General features: G+C 42.3%; 1 protein-coding gene across 6 annotated transcripts in view; it reads left to right on the top strand.

The window, feature by feature from the left end:
* The window catches only part of CLTRN (collectrin, amino acid transport regulator), a 34719-nt gene extending 18854 nt beyond the window's left edge, over positions 1 to 15865 (top strand). For 4 of the 6 annotated variants that reach the window (XM_047714948.1, XM_047714949.1, XM_047714947.1 and 1 more), the window contains 3 exons: positions 1481 to 1594; positions 6590 to 6784; positions 15001 to 15865. In XM_047714948.1, the coding sequence (XP_047570904.1) occupies positions 1481 to 1594; positions 6590 to 6784; positions 15001 to 15157 (466 nt within the window). In that variant the 3' untranslated portion in view covers positions 15158 to 15865. Of the gene's footprint in view, positions 1 to 1480; positions 1595 to 6589; positions 6785 to 8574; positions 8690 to 15000 lie in introns of all 6 variants that reach the window. The other 2 variants (XM_047714946.1, XM_047714950.1) reach the window with 2 other exon arrangements.
* The last annotated feature ends 3126 nt before the right edge of the window (positions 15866 to 18991 follow it).

Below are 18991 nucleotides of genomic sequence, written 5' to 3' on the forward strand. Positions count from 1 at the left end.
GGGTCCGGCTCTGCATCCAGCGCTCCCGGTGCACGGAGATGACTTGGCTCTGAACCGGGCCGCGGCGGTGGTGGGCGGGCCTGGCCCGCAGGTAGCGGTGCCCCCACGCGGGGCGTGGCAGCGCGGCCTTGGCTGTGCGCAGGTATCTGCCCAGGTGTCTGCTCAGGTAGCTGCCCATGTTCGTGGCGCGGCGGCGGCGCTGGGGCCTCGGAGGGCGGAATACGGCTTCTGCAAGGGCTCCGAGTGTCTGCGGACGCGGAGCACGCAGGGCTGGGGCGACCGTTAAAATCGTGACGCACGGGCGGCACGTGGGGTCTCACGCGGGGAACCTTCTGGACAGGGGTCCTGCACGAGCCAGGCCCGGGCCCCGCGGACGGGGAAGACGCCCCGGGCATGCCTGCTGCTGAGGACAGGGGACCCCCCAGATCACACTGCATGTCCCTGGCGCGTGGCTCTAGGCACAGGGGCCGCGAGGGCTGCTTCGGCGTTTGTACCTGACACTTAGCGGGAGGAAATGTAGTCATTTCGATCGGGTCCTGAAAATTACAGAAAACCGGCAGAATGGCGCTCTCCTTCTTCGTTACTGTAAAAATGGCACCTGAATGCTCTTTTAAGGGAAGAGGAATTTACGTTTATTAGTACAGGCGATGTGTGCTTCCATCTTCCAGAACGGTTGCTAATGTCACTTTTTGCAGTTTTGCTCCTAAGAAAATGCTGAATGCGGTCATGATTTTTGTTTTAGCCCTGGCACCATTGAGTTATGTGGACTCTCGTGTAATTTTCAACCTTTATATCTTTCATACATTCATATATAATTGTCTCCCATCTGAACACTAATGTCATTTCTTTCCTGTTATATATCCTGGCAATGTATGTACTCAGAGTGGTGTGGCACATTCCCATTGACAGTTGGAAAGCAAATAATTGCAGAAACAGTGTTTAAAGACTGCTGGTAAATTGATGATAGCACTTCAGCTTGGAGGTCTCCTAGTGTGTCTGCTCCAGTACTGGAGTGGGAGAGGGACGGCGGTGTGGCCAACACAGAGAAGCAATATGGGACCAGGGAGTGGCAACTGATTTGTCTGGATCTAAGATGTGTCAGTCTGAATGGGACTAAGAACAGCTGGATGAGGCAACACCAGAGGCATCTGTGGTTTCGAAAGAGGCTCAGTGTTGGGGAAGCAGGGATGCTTGTCAGCTAACAGTGATAAAGAATGAGATCCTTAACACTTTTGACTGTGTACTTTGGTTATTTTCTCATTTTGGTAGATTCTCTTTTAAGGAGTGATTCCTAAGCATCTGATTTTGAAACAAAGGAGATTTCCTGTGTTATTTTCTTCGTAATAAGGCATTTCTTAAAACAGTAAAAATGACTTCATAGCTAACACACCTTTTAAGATGGTAATTATGCCAGAGTTGATGTTCTAATGGAATCGGTCATTATTTGCTTATAATGTATTTTTTTCTCCATCATCTGCAGAATTTCCCATGTCCTACTTTGCAATGTAACCCAGCGGGTGTCATTCTGGTTTGTGGTTACAGATCCTTCAAAAAATCACACCCTTCCTGCTGTTGAGATACAGTCAGCCATAAGGTAATCACCACTAAATATGTCTTCCCCTGGCATATCAACTTGTTGATTGATTTGACAGTTTTCATAAATTTTGAAGAATTCTCTCTGTGCTTCACAATGATTTATGTATTCATAGGTGAAAGATTTAATTTTGTTAGCTTGTATTAAGCATTAGTTTGGATCAGTGTTTTTTATCCAGGGACAATTTTGCCTCCAAGGAGACATTTGGCAATGTCTGGAGACATCTTTGTTGTCACAATTGAGGTGGGGGGGCGTGGGGTATTGAGTAGACAGAAGTTAGGGGTGATGCTGAACATCCTGCTATGCACAGGATGGCCCTTCAGAACAAAGAATTATTCAACCCCAAATGCCAATTGTGCTGTGGCTGAGAAGCCCTGGGTTAAATATTAGCTATATGAATGTTTAGGGCTGTCTTCTTTTGGCAAGAAAACCTGGTGTGGTGCTGTTGTGTGATGGTTTATCACGTGGATTCTGGAGCCCAAATTCGTAGGTTTTGTCTCTGGATTATAGACAAGTTACTTCCCCTCATTTTGTTTTCCTCCTATAATCTATAAAACAGGAATAGTTATGGTACCTCTCCCTCAGAGTTGTTGAGAAGGTTAAATGAGTTAATAAATATAAGGTATTTCAAAGGACAAGTCATACCTTTGACTTTTATTTAAACAATAAAAATGGTCTCATTTTTTGGGTCTCTAAGGACCTAGCTTCTTTAGTTAATGTACAGTCTTTGCCTTTAAAATATTTTTTTTTAAAAAACAAGGTAAGAGTGTGACTGTCATACGAATTAAAAGTAAATGCTACTAAAGATTTTATTGTCTCATTAATTAATGAAGGAACTAGTAAAATGGTAAAAGCAGTTCAAAGGAGACTTCAAGGGATGCCTGTGTGGCTCAGTCCGTTAAGCGTCTGCCTTTGGCTCAGATCATGATCTCAGGGTCCTGGGATTGAGTCCTCCATCGGGCTCCTTGGTCAGCGGGGAGCCTGTTTCTCCCTCTGCTTGCCTCTCTCTCTGCCTACTGCTCACCCAGCTTGTGTTCTCTCTGACAAATAAATAAAATTTTAAAAAAACAAACAAACAAAACCCAAAGGAGACTTCAAGGACCGGTGCATCTTTGGCAATCAAGGAATGGTGATGTCCATTTACAAAAAGGTGCACCATTCTGTCCATCAGGTTAGGGTTAGTCATATTCGACCAAACACAGCTCACTTGATTTTCTCTGGGCCAGAATAATTTACGTTATGTCAGTTTTCTACCACTTATAGATTTGCGAAATAACTCGAAGACAAATAAAAGGTATAAATTGTCCAGAAAGGTGTATTCACCAGATACTCAGTAATATTTTTTACCCACTTCATATTTTATACAGTTTTCCCCCAGTTCTTCTCCACCCCTCCTTGTAATCATGACGATCTTTCAAAAGTGAAGTGTATTCTTGACTTCAAAGAAGGATGCAGTTTGTTTTTACTTTAATCAATGTGTACTTTATGTATGTAAACTTTCCATCCCTAAAATGACTACTGTTGGGCAAAGGTATATTAGAACAGTAAGTTCAGAAAAGAAACTATTTCTGGTTAAAGAAAGAAGGAAACAAAGTAACTCCCCTTACAACAGACTTACAAGTTACTGAAATAACACATTATTCTCTTTACCATGAAGAAATACCTAGCAGAACTCATTTACTGTCTGTAAAATATTAACATTTAAGATAATGAGTATGTAATCAATGCCAAAGGTTTTTGTGTGAACAATCATCCATTTCCCTCGCCAAAGCAAAGGCCTTGAGGATCTATATTAGTGGGATACAATTTAATCTGCTTTAACAGGAAGGTTTGAAATACGTTGTTCCTGTACTTACACCACTAAAAAATACTGCTAAGACCCACCACTTAGGGCATGAGAATTAGGAACACTGTATTTCACTGTATTTTATTCACGCCCTCTCCATGATCTAGGAGGACTACAAGGAAATGAAGGCACCGCAGTGGGAGTAGGCTCCCATTAATGTGAGGGGGAAGAGTGAGTGTTGGGGGTGAAGGTGGAGGGTGCAGATGAGTGTGTCCACAACGGAATGCCTCTGTCAAAGGTCCTTGCAGGAGAAGCTGCTTGGGGGTGGGGAAGGCTGAAAGAATGAGAAGTTATGTCAGGGATAGGTCTCATCAAGATTGTATGAAAATAAAGGGAACAATACCAAGAAAGAAGGATAGCATGAAAAGCGAGGGGATGGCAGCTAGAGGGCAGGTAATAGGAATTTCAAGGCTGAAGAATCTGGTGGAGGTGGGCACAATGAGGCTAGTTCTGCTTCATATTTGCGCAACCCTCTCTGCTTCGTGAAGTGTGTTCCTGCACGTGTGTGGCATTTCATGTTAACACCGATCACTTCTGAGTAATTGTTTTTTTTTAAGGATTTTATTTATTTGTTTGAGAGAGAGAGAAAGAGAGGTGAGGGACAGAGGGAGAAGCAGACTCTCTGCTGAGCAGAGAGCCCGCTGTGGGGCTCGATCCCAGGACCCTGGGATCATGACCTGAGCTGAAGGCAGACGCTTAACCAACTGAGCCACTCAGGTGCCCCAGAACGTCTGTCTCTTTCTTTCTATCTATCTATGTATCTATCTAGCTATTTACTATTTTTTTATTATGTTCGGTTAACCACCGTATAGTACATCATTAGTTTTTGAGGAAGTGTTCAGTGATTCATGAGTTACGTATAACTTCTAATCAGTCCGAGAGGCAAAAGAACAGCAAAGTGTTCACTAACCAGGTAGCTAGAATGAGAATATAGAGCAACTTCTCATTTTACTCTGAGTCATGCCTTAGTAGTGGGGTTCGTTATTTTGTAGAGACATTTGTGTTCCCAGATTATCAGTGATAGGTTCTGGAAAAAGGAAGCTTTTCAGTAATTTGACAATACCCAAAATATGGGAAGAGCCCAGACGTTCATCAGCGGATGACTCTCTCTCTCTCTCTCTCTCTCTCTCTCACACACACACACACACACACACACACACAGGAATATTACTCAGCCATCAAAAAGAATGAAATCTTGCCATTTGCAACGACATGGATGGAACTAGCGGGTATTGTGATAAAAAAAATTACATTGGAATTATCTGCTGCTATAGATTATCTGGCTGGGATTCTTTTTCACATTTGTGAGTAATCATGTCTCTACATAGATTTTTATTTGCTAAAGGAGGTCTTTCCTGATAGCCTTGTGCTGATCTGCAGAGATTGTCCAGCCATTACTGTCAGGTTCAAGACCCGCACTGTCCAGGATGGTAGTCATTCCCCATATGTGACTGCTGAGCACTTGAAATGTAGCTAGTCTAAGATTAGATACACCCTAAGTGTAAAGTACACATCACATTTCAAAGATTGAGTACAAAATACAATGTGAGCCAACTCAAGATTGACGACAGGTTGAAATTATATTTTTCTGGATGTGTTGGGCAAAAAAAATTATTAAAATAGTTTCAGGGTACCTGGCTGGCTTGGTCAGTAGACCATGTGACTCTTGATCTCGGGGATACAAGTTCAAGCCCCATGTTGAGTGTGGAGCCTACTTAAAAAAATTAAAATGATTTCACCCCTTTCTTTTTACGTTCTCTTAAAATGCACCTCATAGAGTATTTGAAGTCACACATGAAGCTCACATCATAAATGTGTTTTCCATTGCTGCTCCAGAGGTAGATGAAGTCAGTTGTCTAGTGTGAATTCAGTAAAGGCCAGAGAATATCCCAAGAAATCTCCTCACCTAGTTTGCAAATTCCAGTTAGAAATTCACTTATTTGGTTTTAGCCAAATAAGTCTTTGCTCTCAACCCCCCCCTAACCACTGCCACCACCAAAAATGCAGATTTTGCCCAGGAAGAGTAATTCATTTACCTTGATATTTTTTCTGGATTTTTGGGCTTCTCAAGCACCAATGACTTTATTCATATGAAACTTGTAGTCCTGAACAAAACTATTATATCATTGTCTCCATTCCTGTGCTTACGACATACTCTGGCCTCAAGAATTCCTGTGGGTCCCTCAAAACATAGCTCAATGTTGCTTTCTCAGGAAAGCCGCCCTGACTTCTTGATATGAGGCACTTGGTCCCCCACTATCTCCCACGCCGGCCATACTTAACGTCTTTCATGGAACATTTTGTACCACGCTGTGATTGTGGAGGGACTGATGTGCCATCCTTCTCGACTGGTCTAGACTGTAAGCACCTTGGTATTTTCATTTCACTTTGTATCTCCAGCACTTACCACCATATCTGGTACTTGGTAAGTTTTCAGCAAGTGTTTGTTGAATTAATGAAAAAAAAATCAAACTGATGGATTTACAGCTGCTCCTGGTTTCATGGTTCTTTTGTATTCCTGATTTTCTTTTCTTCTTGAGTTTTTTTTTTAATATTTTTTATTTATTTATTTGACAGAGAGAGATCACAAGTAGGCAGAGAGGCAGGCAGAGAGAGAGAGAGAGGAGGAAGCAGGCTCCCCGCTGAGCAGAGAGCCCGACGCGGGGCTCGATCCCAGGACCCCGGGATCATGACCTGAGCCGAAGGCAGAGGCTTTAACCCACTGAGCCACCCAGGTGCCCCTCTTCTTGAGTTTTTCACCCACTTTTTTACACACAACTTTCCCTCTTCCTGCTGTTGGTATTTGTGTAAGTCACCTTAAATCGAGTTGTGTCATCTTAGTCTAGAGGCTGCCTTTCTGGAAATAAAACCTGGTGGGCAGAGCTTCAAGCTCAGGACTTTGGGTTACTTCTAGGACATTCCCAACGATGGAGGGCAGTAGGCGAGCCTTTCTATAGCAGCCAGCACTGCTATGAAAAGAGTACCACAGCATGACTGCCCCCCGTCAGACTGTGTAGTCAACCCGAGGTCTCTTGCCACAGGGGTGCTCTGTTTCTACAGATAATTATAATCATGAAGAGATAGGACTATACCTTCTGTTTCTAACTTTTTTTCTCTCTTGTTTGTTTTTAATCCTCGTTATATTGTAGAATGAATAGGAACCGGATCAACAATGCCTTCTTTTTGAATGACCAGACCCTGGAATTTTTAAAAATTCCTTCCACTCTTGCGCCACCCACTGACCCATCCATGCCCATCTGGATCATTATATTCAGTGTGATATTTTGCATCGTCATAGTGGCAGTCATGCTGTTGATTTTATCAGGAATCCGGCAACGTAGAAGGTAAGATACTTAAACAGAGTAACTTAGGGAGGATTTTCCTGTTTCCTTGTGACTTGGAAAAATGAGGAGGGGATTTTCTCCAAGCTGAAAATAATGCCTTCCATCTGAAACTTTGAAAATATTGGTGATTATGAAAATATCACTGAGGCTCTTGTGTTTAGAGACTTTCTAGAGTCCAGTGTCCCTTACTAACGATGACTGCTTCCAATATTATCTTTTTCTTTCTTCTACACTGTATGAATATTTCATATCAAGAATTGATTTTAATATCTGTATTATGCTTTTGTAAGTTGGATATACAAACCTAAGTAGACTTTTTGGGTGGGCAGAGTTAATCTTTAACAGTCCTCTACCGGCAGATGCCAGCAGTTCCACGGTTCTTTCCATGCCTCCCCAGCTTGGCTTTCCTTTTCTTGGCCCAGTGCCTACAGCCCCCATCTTGTCCCAGATACTCTTGTGCTTCTCTCCTTCCCTCCTTTCAACAGTTGCTTGTCCCTCTGGTGCCTGTAGAACTACGTTCCTCGAGGTGAACTTCGAATCAACACCTTGCATCAGAATCACCTGAATGCTTGTTTAAAATGAAGGTTTGCCCTACTGCAAACCTTCTAAATTATAATCTGCAAAGGGGATGCATTTTAATGAATATCTGGGTTATTCTAATTCACTTAGTTTGAGAGCTTCCAGTTTGGAGATTGCTACTCCCGGAGTTCCTTTACCTGGATTCCGGGGCACCTACAAACTTTGCTGTCTAAATTATTGCCATTACTTCAAGGGACACTTTCAGACCACTGGGGAAGTTATGAACGTAGGAGAACAGGAGGAGAGGAGGAGAGGATTTCTCAGCATGATGAAAGGAGAAAATTTTGTTTACAAGTACCTCTGATACAGAGGGGAAGTGGAGAGGGTCCTCACTCTTCATTAGACAGTTTGATTTTTCTAAAACCTTCTCACCTGATTCCAAGGAAGAAGAATTTTGGTAAGTGGGAATCACAGGGACATGCATTGGCTTTCAAAAGGGTCGATGCCCACACAGACATGGGGGTTGAGTTTGGCCAAGTGTAGGTTCAACTAAATGTTTCTCTGGAGGTTTACTACTTTCCCTATGCCTCACCCTAGTTACTAGCAGAAGGGAATCATTTCAGATGTTGGCCTTTATAACTTTTTTCCACAAATGATAAGTGAAATGCTCTGGAATAAATGAGATTTACGTTTAGTCCCCATCTTAAAACTCAGAGATTAAAATCAAGTTGTACTTGCTTGATTTTCTTCATCTTGGCATGGTATACACAATGCTGAGAGCCATGGTATAAGTTGTCAGTTTGTTTTGTTTTCAGTCTTTTTTTTTTTGAATATTAAGAAAGATTCCCTTGTAATATTTGACTACTTGTGTTTAATATGTTTAAGTTCCATATAATCCTATAATATAATATAACCCTATATACATATATAATATATATTATATATATATAATATAATCCTATCATACTATATTATAATATAATCCTATAATTCTAGGATTTCTAACGATCGTAACCTCTGTAAATTCACTTCATCTCCTTGGTTCCCTGTTTTCTCACTAGCACAGTATACTCTAGGAGTTAGAAGGACGGACGATAAGACATACTGCTTAGATCCAAACTATTTATATCCTAGATTCTGCTGTTGTATGTAATCCATTAACTCTGCATATCAGGAGGCACAGGCAATGAGTCAGGGAACCCAAGTACAGGAGAGTATGGTTTGCGATGCTAGCATTGGGTTGGTTAAATTTTTCTTTGTTGCTGGTGCAGAGATGACTTTGCTGGAGTGACAGCGAGGTATACCGGAAATAATGAACTTGGTGGGATAAAAAGAGTTAATGCAGTGGTGTGCTTAGAGTGGTGCCTGGCCCACGGGGAGCGCTCAGTAAGTGTTAGCTGTTACTGTTATTTTATTATCCTGCCATTTGCTGGCCTTCCAGCTCGTGCTATCTCTTTCCTGCTGAGCAGGTCCTACGGTAATATAATAATTGGGTGTGTAGCATCATAATCTGTTGCCTGGGAGAAGTGAGGCTGTTGTCACAACCTTGCCTTCGCAAATTCATTTTGTGTTCAGACTAGGAAAACAGATAGACACATCTCTTGCAGAAATCTGGAGAGCATCACTAATTGGCAAATAGAGTCCGGACAGTTATGACAACCTTCTGAAGATAAATTGATTTGTGGTGTTGTAAGTTAGATACGATCTGTGGTGGGTTTCTCATGGGCAAAGTACTGCTTGGAAGGTGTGGAGAGGGTGCGGTCCGGAGTGGGGAGAGCCCTGGTGATGGTGATGAAAGCCCTTTCTAATCATGGAAAAGGCAGAAGTTGGCCCCAGTGCTTTTAGTCCTAAGGAAACAAAGATTTGTTCAACAGTTCAATCCATACATTAGATACTAATGAACATAGTTTGCATGATAGAAAATCTTACATTTAGAAGGCCAGGAGAGGGTTGTCTCAGTTAACCGTTTTGCTTCCGTGGAGAAGAATGCCACTGTCATCAACGACATATGCATATTTAAACCTACTGCTCAGGACATTTCTCAAGGAAACCTTTAACAATTCTTTTACCTTTGTCAGTAGCAGCGCTACATTGATTACTCACAGCTGATCACTGTGAAGCGTGCAGTCATTGGAAGCCCAACTGGGTGAACTCAAACACCACCTATGCCCTTTAGCCAGATGACCTTGGTCGAGTCATCCAATTTCTGTGGGACTATTTCTCCATCTGTACTAAGAAGATACTATCTCATAGGGCTTCCGTGAGGGTTGGTTGAGATAAATGTGTATGAAGTACCTAGCATATAGCATGCACTAAATAAACAGTATTATTATCCAAGATCAGCTTAACCCATTTCTGGGACTAAGGGATACTGAAAAAAGGATCTCATTTTCATCCAGAAATTGCCAGGATGCTATAAAAAGTTTTCCAGTTCAGTGGCTCATTGTTTGGGATTTTATTAGTTAACAAATCCCTATTTTATTTTTTTAAAGGTTTTATTTATTTATTTGACAGAGGGAGAGAGAGATCACAAGCAGGCAGAGAGGTGGGTAGGGGGGTGGGCGGGTGGGCGGGAAGCAGGCTTCCTGCTGAGCAGAGAGCCCGATGTGGGGCTCGATCCCAGCACCCTGAGATCATGACCTGAGCCGAAGGCAGAGGCTCTAACCCACTGAGCCACGCAGGCGCCCCACAAATCCCTATTTTAAAAAGCAAGTGATCTTATTAGGGTTGCTGTTTACTACAATAGTGGTGAACTGGTTAACCAGCTGTCTAAAAAATAGCCCAGTTTGGGAGCTCTAGTATTTATCAGGGACGATACATACCCAGATAATGTGGATGGTCCCTGCCTACAAGGAGATTATAGTCTTGCACTTGGTAACAACGCCAGATTAAGTACTCAGGACATAACCCTAGCTAATGCTCCCAGTAGAGCAGAGTCGTTCATAGATCCACTTGGTTTATATCTAGTTATATTTCTATTCCCATAAGGGCAGTAGTAAACAGAAATGCATTTAGATTTCTAAAAATACTGCTTTTCATACAAGGGGATGGGGCTCAGCCAACATTTTCAATATACTGAAATTTCACATTCTTAAAAAGTTTTAAGTCGGTAGTCTTAAAAATAGATGTATAAGTAAAATCAGAAATGTTAGAGCTAATAATTGTTTTCCTTTGCTGTTCTTTTTTTTTTTTTAAGATTTTATTTATTTGACAGAGAGAGATCACAAGCAGGCAGAGAGGCAAGCAGAGAGAGAGAGAGAGAGAGAGAGAGAGAGGAGGAAGCAGGCTCCCTGCCTAGCAGAGAGCCCGATGTGGGACCCGATCCCAGGACGCTGAGATCATGACCTGAGCTGAAGGCAGAGGCTTAACCCACTGAGCCACCCAGGCAGCCCTCCTTTGCTGTTCTTAAATGTACATACTCAGTAGGAATCAAATGTGTGTTTTGAGTGAAGCCTGGGGAGATTAAGTAGAGTTCTAGGTCCACTGGTTTCACCAGTCTTGTTCCTTTCTGAAAGATAAGCTGCTTTACATAGTTGAGTCTTAGCTCCTTCATTTGAAAAACAGAGATAATAAGGGGCACGTGGGCGGCTCAGTTGGTTAAGCGTCTGCCTTCGGCTCAGGTCATGATCTCAGGGTCTCTGGATCAAGCCTCGCATCAGGCTCTCTGCTCAGCGGGGAGTCTGCTTCTCCTTCTCACTCTCCCTCTGTGCGCTCTCTCTCAAATAAATAAATAATGTCTTAAAAGACAGGGATAATAACATCTTTATAATACTGCAATAGGAATTAAATGAGGTGATGTACATAAAGCACTTAGTCTGGTTTCTGTCATGATACAGATACTAATTATTATTATCACTACCACATGGCAGACATGAAGCAACCTGCCTACGGTCACATGGTCAGAAGGTTCGTAGTAACCGTCTTTAAAACCAGGTAGTCTGGGGGCGCCTGGGTGGCTCAGTGGGTTAAAGCCTCTGCCTTTGGCTCAAGTCATGATCCCAGGATCCTGGGATCGAGGCCCGCATCGGGCTTTCTGCTCAGTGGGGGACTGCTTCCCCCCATCTCTGCCTGCCTCTCTGCCTGCTGTGGTCTCTGTCTGTCAAACAAATCTTTAAAAAATAAAATAAAACCGGGTAGTGTGGATCCCAAAGCCCATCAGTCTGACTGGACTGAGGTGCCCACTGAAATCATTCCGGTAACATTGATGTTTTCCCCGGGAATCACCCATACTGATTATGAGGATGGTTCTAATTCCCCAATAATTAATTCTGTTCTGTTTCAAAATCATATTTGTCTATCCTTTGTTGTTTTTCTGGCTATTCTTGGGCCTTAGCTCTTTAGTCCTATCTTGTTTGAAGGGAGACAGAAATATTCTTTGTGCTTTCAGCCACCACTACTTTATATTTTTTTTGAAGATTTTATTTATTTATTTATTTATTGGAGAGAGAGAGAGAGAGGGAGGGAGAGGGAGAACAAGCAAGGGGAGCAACAGAGAGGGAGAAGCAGGCTCCCTGAAGGAAGCCCAATACGGGGCTCGATCCCAGGATCCCCGGGATCACGGCCTGATCTGAAGGCAGATGCCTAACGACTGAGCCACCCAGGCGTCCCACCACTACTTTATCATGAGCAAACCCTAACCCTAACCCTGCTCCTCGACACCCCTTAGCTCCAAGGGTCACCCAGCATTTTTTTTTTTTGTCCCTTCATTTGCCCCTCTTCTCTCTAGATTTATGAGAAGTATCTACCCTCAAGGTTTTTAAGAACTAGTTTCAGGTATTTTACTTTTTTAAGACAATCTTCTTCCTGAACTGCCGTACACTGCAAGAACAGTGGAAGTCAGCACTCAATTTTATTGTTCAGGAAAAGGAATTCATGTTTTTCGCAGAACATCAAATCAGAATGATCCAGAAACACAGTTAAGTTTTATTATTGTTAGTAAGAGCAATGCAGAGGCAGTGAACCCGTTTATTACCGTATGTACTATGAAACGTGACAAAGCCCTGCATTACTGTTAGATAACCGGCGAGCTCCTTATCGTGTCCAGCCAGCGCCGTCCTGACACTGCAGTTTGTGAAGCCGGGCAAGGCCAAGACTCTGAACGACTGGATCCAAGGTCACAGAAGCACAATGTGTACCGCATTCGCCACCGGCACAGCTCCATTAGATACATTTCCACTGCCGTTTTGCCCAGAATCTTTTTGGTTGAGAAATCCTTCTTCTCAAGAAGATGAACTTGTCCTTGTCTGTTTACATCTTTTCTTTTTAGTTCTTCCCCATTCCTTTGTGAGGCCTAATGGATTAGTACTCCTTTATGGCTGGGAGTGGAAGGCGAGATTCCTTGTGGTGATCTGCAAGTGTCCAGCTCCCTGTGATTTTTCATCTAACTCGATAAAAGCACTTTCTTGACTGAGGGAACTGACAAATAGACCCTGGCCATGTCTATTTCGAAGACTCCCATTGCATTGCCACCTCCTTTAGAATGCTCCATCCGCTAAGATTTTTGTGATGTGAATTTCATTCTTACATACACAAATTTTAGAGTAAGAGTTGACTGTTTAAAATCTGTTTATTGTGGAGAATTCTTATTCCCTCCAAGCCCAGTGAGGAGTGAGTGTGGGGGAAATTGCACGAACTAGACATTTTTAAAAAAATATTTTTCTTTATTTTTCTTTATTTGACAGACAGAGATCACAAGTAGGCAGACAGGCAGGCAGAGAGAGGGGAGGGGGAGAAGCAGGCTCCCTGCTGAGCAGAGAGCCTCATTCGGGGCTCGATCCCAGGACCCTGGGATCTGAGCTGAAGGCAGAGGCTTCAACCCACTGAGCCACCCAGGCGCCCTGAACTAGACATTTTTTGATGATAATTTACAAATACGCATTTGTTACTAGGGCTTCATCCCTTCTGAATCATCACTTCTTTTTATAATCCATAAAAAATGGGAGGGAGGATGAATGAAATTTGGAGTTTTACCCCGTTGTTAAGTCCTTTCTCTTCACTTTAGGACAAGGACTGTGTCTGTTTGAACACAGAGTAGTCACTCAAAACATAGTTATTCAATGAGTGTTGGGTACTGTGAATGGAAGTGATATGATTGATGGTTATAGAATGTCAGTTGAATACCCTGTTCCCAAATCACCTCTTATTCAATGGTTGAGTATCATTGATGAGCCTCATTAGAATCAATTATTATTATAGTGGTGATTTTCTGTTTCTGTTACTTTGTCTATAATAGCTGTCATTCCTGTGTAAATAAGAGGTCTTTCTTTCCTCTCCCTTCCTCCCACCGTATTCTTTAAAGCACATTAAAATGGACTTTCATGCAGGACTAATAGGAAACTCTACCTCAGTCATCTCTGGGGCATCTTTACCACCTCTTTTTTTTTTTTTTAAGATTTTATTTATTTATTTGACAGAGAGAGATCACAAGTAGATGGAGAGGCAGGCAGAGAGAGAGAGAGAGAGAGGGAAGCAGGCTCCCTGCCGAGCAGAGAGCCCGATGCGGGACTCGATCCCAGGACCCTGAGATCATGACCTGAGCCGAAGGCAGCGGCTTAACCCACTGAGCCACCCAGGCGCCCCTCTTTACCACCTCTTCACTCACCAGAGACTCACCAAGGTTCTAAGGGACTTCCATAGTAGTGGGAGTCCATCCTGGTCACCACAGCAGTGCCCCCCATTCCAGCAGTGGGATCCATTCAGGTCTGCCTCTCCGAAGTCTCCACAGGTTCCTGGGACAAAAGAATCTCTAGCAAGTCTGGGAGCCTTATGCCCAAAATCATGCCTCCATGATGCCACAACCTTAATCTCTTATTAAGCATAATTGACTCAGTGACTTGGTCTTTCACAAAAGACAGGAAGACCCTTTGAATTCAAAGCTGCAGCGTTTCACACTCCTTTTATTAAGGGTGGGGATAGCAGAGTCTACAAAGAATCTGAGAATGAGGAAGTCAGAGATTTATACTGTCACATAGAGGTTTTTTGTTTTTGTTTTTCATTTTTTTTAATGACCTGCAGTTTTAGCTATGAGGTGTAATGTAACTAGTAAAATGTGTTCTGATTTCCAAAAACCCAACTTACAAATGAAGACAACTATTTTGTAGTAGGTAGAGCCAAGCTGATACCTGCAGTTTATAATGCTTGCTTCTTTTCTACAAAAGAATGTGGGTTTGCTTCCTGATACCTCATTTCAATTTGATTTTCACTCAGCATTTGCAGACTATTTGTCAAATTGTGTGAGAGAAATTTCATGCTTTTTAAAAATTCAATTTTAGTTAAGTTGTTCTCCTAGAGCTAAATACTTTGACTTGCCACTTTGCCATACGTTTTCTTCACTTTCCTTCATGCAGTATGTGTAAGTGAATATGTATGTGTGTATGTGTGTGTATACAAATACTTCATTCATATACATGTATATATTTCACTCATATACATATTCATATATATTTATTTTAGTATTCCAAATAAAACCACTTGTCCAGATCAATATGTACATGTATCATCCATGCAGACTTCTTATCTTACAGCAGCTTTTCACCCATTAGGTCTTTATCATCTTTGCAATTTATTTGGAAAATATGGAATCTCATCAATTATTTCATCATTCTAAGTTTCCTCTTCCCTCTCTTGCTCTCCATGTTTGTGTAGAAGACCAGGCTTTCTGCTTCTAGACCCCAATCATTCTTTTTATGTGCATTTAGGAAGAGCAAAGGACCATCTGAAGTGGATGACACTGAAGACAAGTGTGAAAACATGATCACAATTGAGAACGGCATCCCCTGCGATCCTTTGGACACAAAGGGAGGGCACATTAATGATGCCTTCATGACAGAGGATGAGCGGCTCACCCCTCTCTGAAGGGCTCCTGTTTTGCTTCCCCAGGAAATTCAACTCTTGTTTCTGTGCCACTGCTGAGCATTATAAATTATCAAGGACAGATCATCTATTTTATTTCACCATTCTTCTTTCCTAAGAAATTCTGCATGTGCATGAAAGTAAAAGGCGGTCATTTATACCCATGAAGACCACTGGAATCCTAAGCTGTTGACTACTCAAAATATTCTAAAATATTTCTCTGACAACACAATGTATAAGTATAGTCACGTGGTACCTTTACTTATTGGTTTAAAGGTGCATTAGTGTTGAACATTTCTGGAAATAAGGTCAGGCCACTACATATATATACAGATGTATATATATATGTGTGTGTGTGTGTGTATTTATATTCCCCCCCACAAACACAATTTGAAGACCTACGGAGAGAGATTTTTCCAGTGGAGAATACCCATAATATGGTGTAAAAATCTTTGAAGATGGATCCTTTTTGAATATTGTTTATATCACTCTGTATATGACTAAGCAAGAATAAAATATGATTGGGATATGAATGATGACAATGGGAGTGACTGTATCCAAGGTAGAATTTCATCCTATGACCATACCAATACTTACTTATTCTCTATCATTCTCTAATAAGTCAGCCCTGTTGGTTGACTATTTCTGCAATTTGTAAAACTACAACCTCTGTGAATTTAATAAAGCGCTAATCATCCCTTTTTAATTATGTGACTGATTGTGGTCTGAGATTTATTTTCATACTGTGGAAATTAGGAAGCCTAATTTTTATTAGTTTTGTGTCATCTGTTCTGCAACCCTAGAATTGAATTATTTTTGTTGTGTGTATCCTCGCTTGAAGACATCTTGTAGTTTGTAGACTTCATTTTATTTCCAGATAGGCCATGGCTATTCTAATCTGTAATAATAAATTATACATTTATGAATAAAAAGAAACTTTGCTGCTCAGTCTCCTACTGCTTTCACCCATAGTTGATGTTACAGCAACAGTTACTAACTCTCTTTCCTGCCCCAGTGTTGCTCCCCAGACACAGACCCCAAGAGAGGTAGTTGCAGGCAGAAGGTTCACTGGGGCGTGCTCTGAGGAGATACACTTGTAAGAAGTGAGGAAGGCGGGTGTGGCAAATAGATTCCAAGATGTCTGCCATCTCCCAGTGTTCACGCCTTTACGTAACCCCTCTCCGGGAGTGAGGATGGCACCTGGGACTTGCTTCTGCATGGAATACAGCAAAGATGAAGAGATGTTACTCCTGCAATTACGTTGTATTACGTCTGAGTCTGTTTGCCAGCAGACTTGTTCTAGAGACTCTGCTTGCTGGCTTGATTAAGTAAATGGCCATGTCGGAAAAGCCTACGTGGAAGAGACTGTGAGCAGCCTCTAGGAATTGTTGGTGGCCTCTCAGCACTGAAGACAGCCTCTGAACAACAACCAGCCAGAAGTGGAGGTCCTCAGTCCTTCAACCACAGGGAAATGAACTCTGTCAACAACTAAAGTGAGCTCGGAAGTGGATTTTTCCCCAGTCAGACTGTCTCCAGATGAGAATACAGTCTGGTCAGCGCTTTGATTGCAGCCTGAGGAGAGGACGCAGTTGAGATGCGCCCAGACTCCTGACCCATGGACACTGTGAGATGATAAATGTGTGTTTTTTAAGCCACTGAATTTGCAGGAAGGTGTTACGCTGCTATAAGAAACTAATAGAGTAGGATTAGGCGGAGGGAGATGGGACCAGCAACATGATTACAACAGAGGCTTCAGCCAGTCCTTCAAGAAGCTTAGGAGCTGGGTTGTCCCTGACTGAGATAAGGTGGCTGAGCCTTTGTATCTCCACATGAGCCAGTCAGGGCCAGGGGTGCTCTCTGGGGAGTGCCTGCTTTTGGCAAAGGTAGTTCCCCTGTCGCTGAGGGCAACTCCCATCAAAGGAATCAGCTGTGTGCCTTCAAAAGCCCGTGTTTCCAGAAGCTGGGGATGGGTGCATGGAACTTGAAGAGGGGACCTGGCAGACCCCCAGAATATCCACCGTACCCTCTCCCAGTCCATTGGCTGTAATGGAGCCTAAATAAATATCCAAAATATAAACTTGTTCCTGTTGGTTCCTAGCATAGATGCTTTTTTGTTTTTTAAGAGTTTATTTATTTACTTATTTGAGAAAGAGAGCACAAGCAGGAGGAGTGGCAGGGAGAAGGAGAAGCAGCCTCCCCACAGAGCAGGGGGAGCCTGATGTGGAACTCGATCCCAGGACCCCGGGATCATGACCTGAGCTGAAGGCAGTCACTTAACCAAGTGAGCCACCCAGGCACCCATAACATAGATGCTTTTATTTTTATTTTTTAAAAAGATTTTATTTATTTGACGGAGAGAGAGAAAGAGAGAGATCACAAGTAGGCAGAGCGGCAGGCAGAGAGAGAGGGGGAAGCAGGCTCTCTGCAGAGCAGAGAACCCAATGCGGGGCTCCATCCCAGGACCCTGAGATCATGACCTGAGCCGAAGGCAGAGGCTTAACCCACTGAGCCACCCAGGTGCCCCACATAGATGCTTTTAAATGGTGGTTTATTATCTTTAGGATAAAGCCAGACTTTTTAAAACATAGGCAGGACCTGCTGTAGTTTGACCTCCACCTTTCTCTCACGTGCAGGCCATTGAACAAGCTGTCCTCTCTACGTTATTCTCTGTCTCAGCCACTTTTTCAGCTTGTCCTTAGCTTTTCTCTCACTTACACATTTTGCCCCTCCTGGAGGTCTTTGCTGGACCTCCCAGCTATGTGTTCTTAGATTGCCCAGATAATTATACTCATCTTGCTGTGCCAGAGTTATGTTATATTTAAATGTGTTTTTATGGAGGAAAGAGACCATAGAGGCAAGAGGATTCCTAGTACACTGTCTTCCTGAACATTCTCATAACCTACTTCACTTCCCTCGACCTATAACAAGATAGAATTAACCACTACTTTGTAACCTCACCATAGCTAGGTATCTTTTTAATGATAATTATAATATTTTACTACATTTGTTTTTACATATCTGTATCTCCACACTAAATAGAATATTCTTGGAGGCAGTCTTCAAGTCACTAAGCATAGTACCTTGTCTTCTTCCTTCCTCTCTCCCTTCTTTCTGTCCTTTATTCTACAAGGGTGAGCAAAATCAGATACAATCCCCGCCCTCACAGAGCTGAAAGTCTATAGAGCTCAATAAATGTGTGCTGATAAATAAGTAAATGAGATGGTAGCTGTTGCAAGCTCATAGTCTTATCCTTTCTGAGAGCAAAGTCTGTCCCTCTCCCTGTACATGGAAGAGTTTGAAATTGTGGGTATGCGATTTTTTATTTGGACACCATTTTAACTTGGGAACCATGTGTTCTTTAATATTAGTAGTGCTTCCTCATTTTTAGGAGAGGAAGGAGATTTATTCTCTCTATTGACAATAGATGATTTGCTAAAGAACAATTTTCTAGCTTACGTTTTCTTGAGTTGTGTACTCCGGAATAGGGTAGCTTTGCATATAGAATCGGTGAGACATCATCAGAATTTAGTGTGTACTAGCAAGCGTAATCCAAGACATGCATTCTCAAGATGGTGGAAATTGTTCTTACTGGGGAGAAAAAAAGTTTAGATGTCACAATGGCTTATACTCCTCCAAAGGACCACAATACATAAACAGATTAAAAAGTGTATATATGGTATCAACATTTTCTGGATGAGCTATTAGGAAAAGATGTCTAAAAAGTCCCAATAATGGGGAGACAACAGGTGGAGAAACACTGATCCCAGAGAGGCTTCTTATTTTGAAAACATGGGATGAACCAATTTGATCACTAGATCATTGTCTTCACTGTTTATC

Source organism: Lutra lutra, chromosome X (genome assembly GCF_902655055.1).
Source record: "Lutra lutra chromosome X, mLutLut1.2, whole genome shotgun sequence".
Lineage (NCBI taxonomy): Eukaryota > Metazoa > Chordata > Mammalia > Carnivora > Mustelidae > Lutra > Lutra lutra.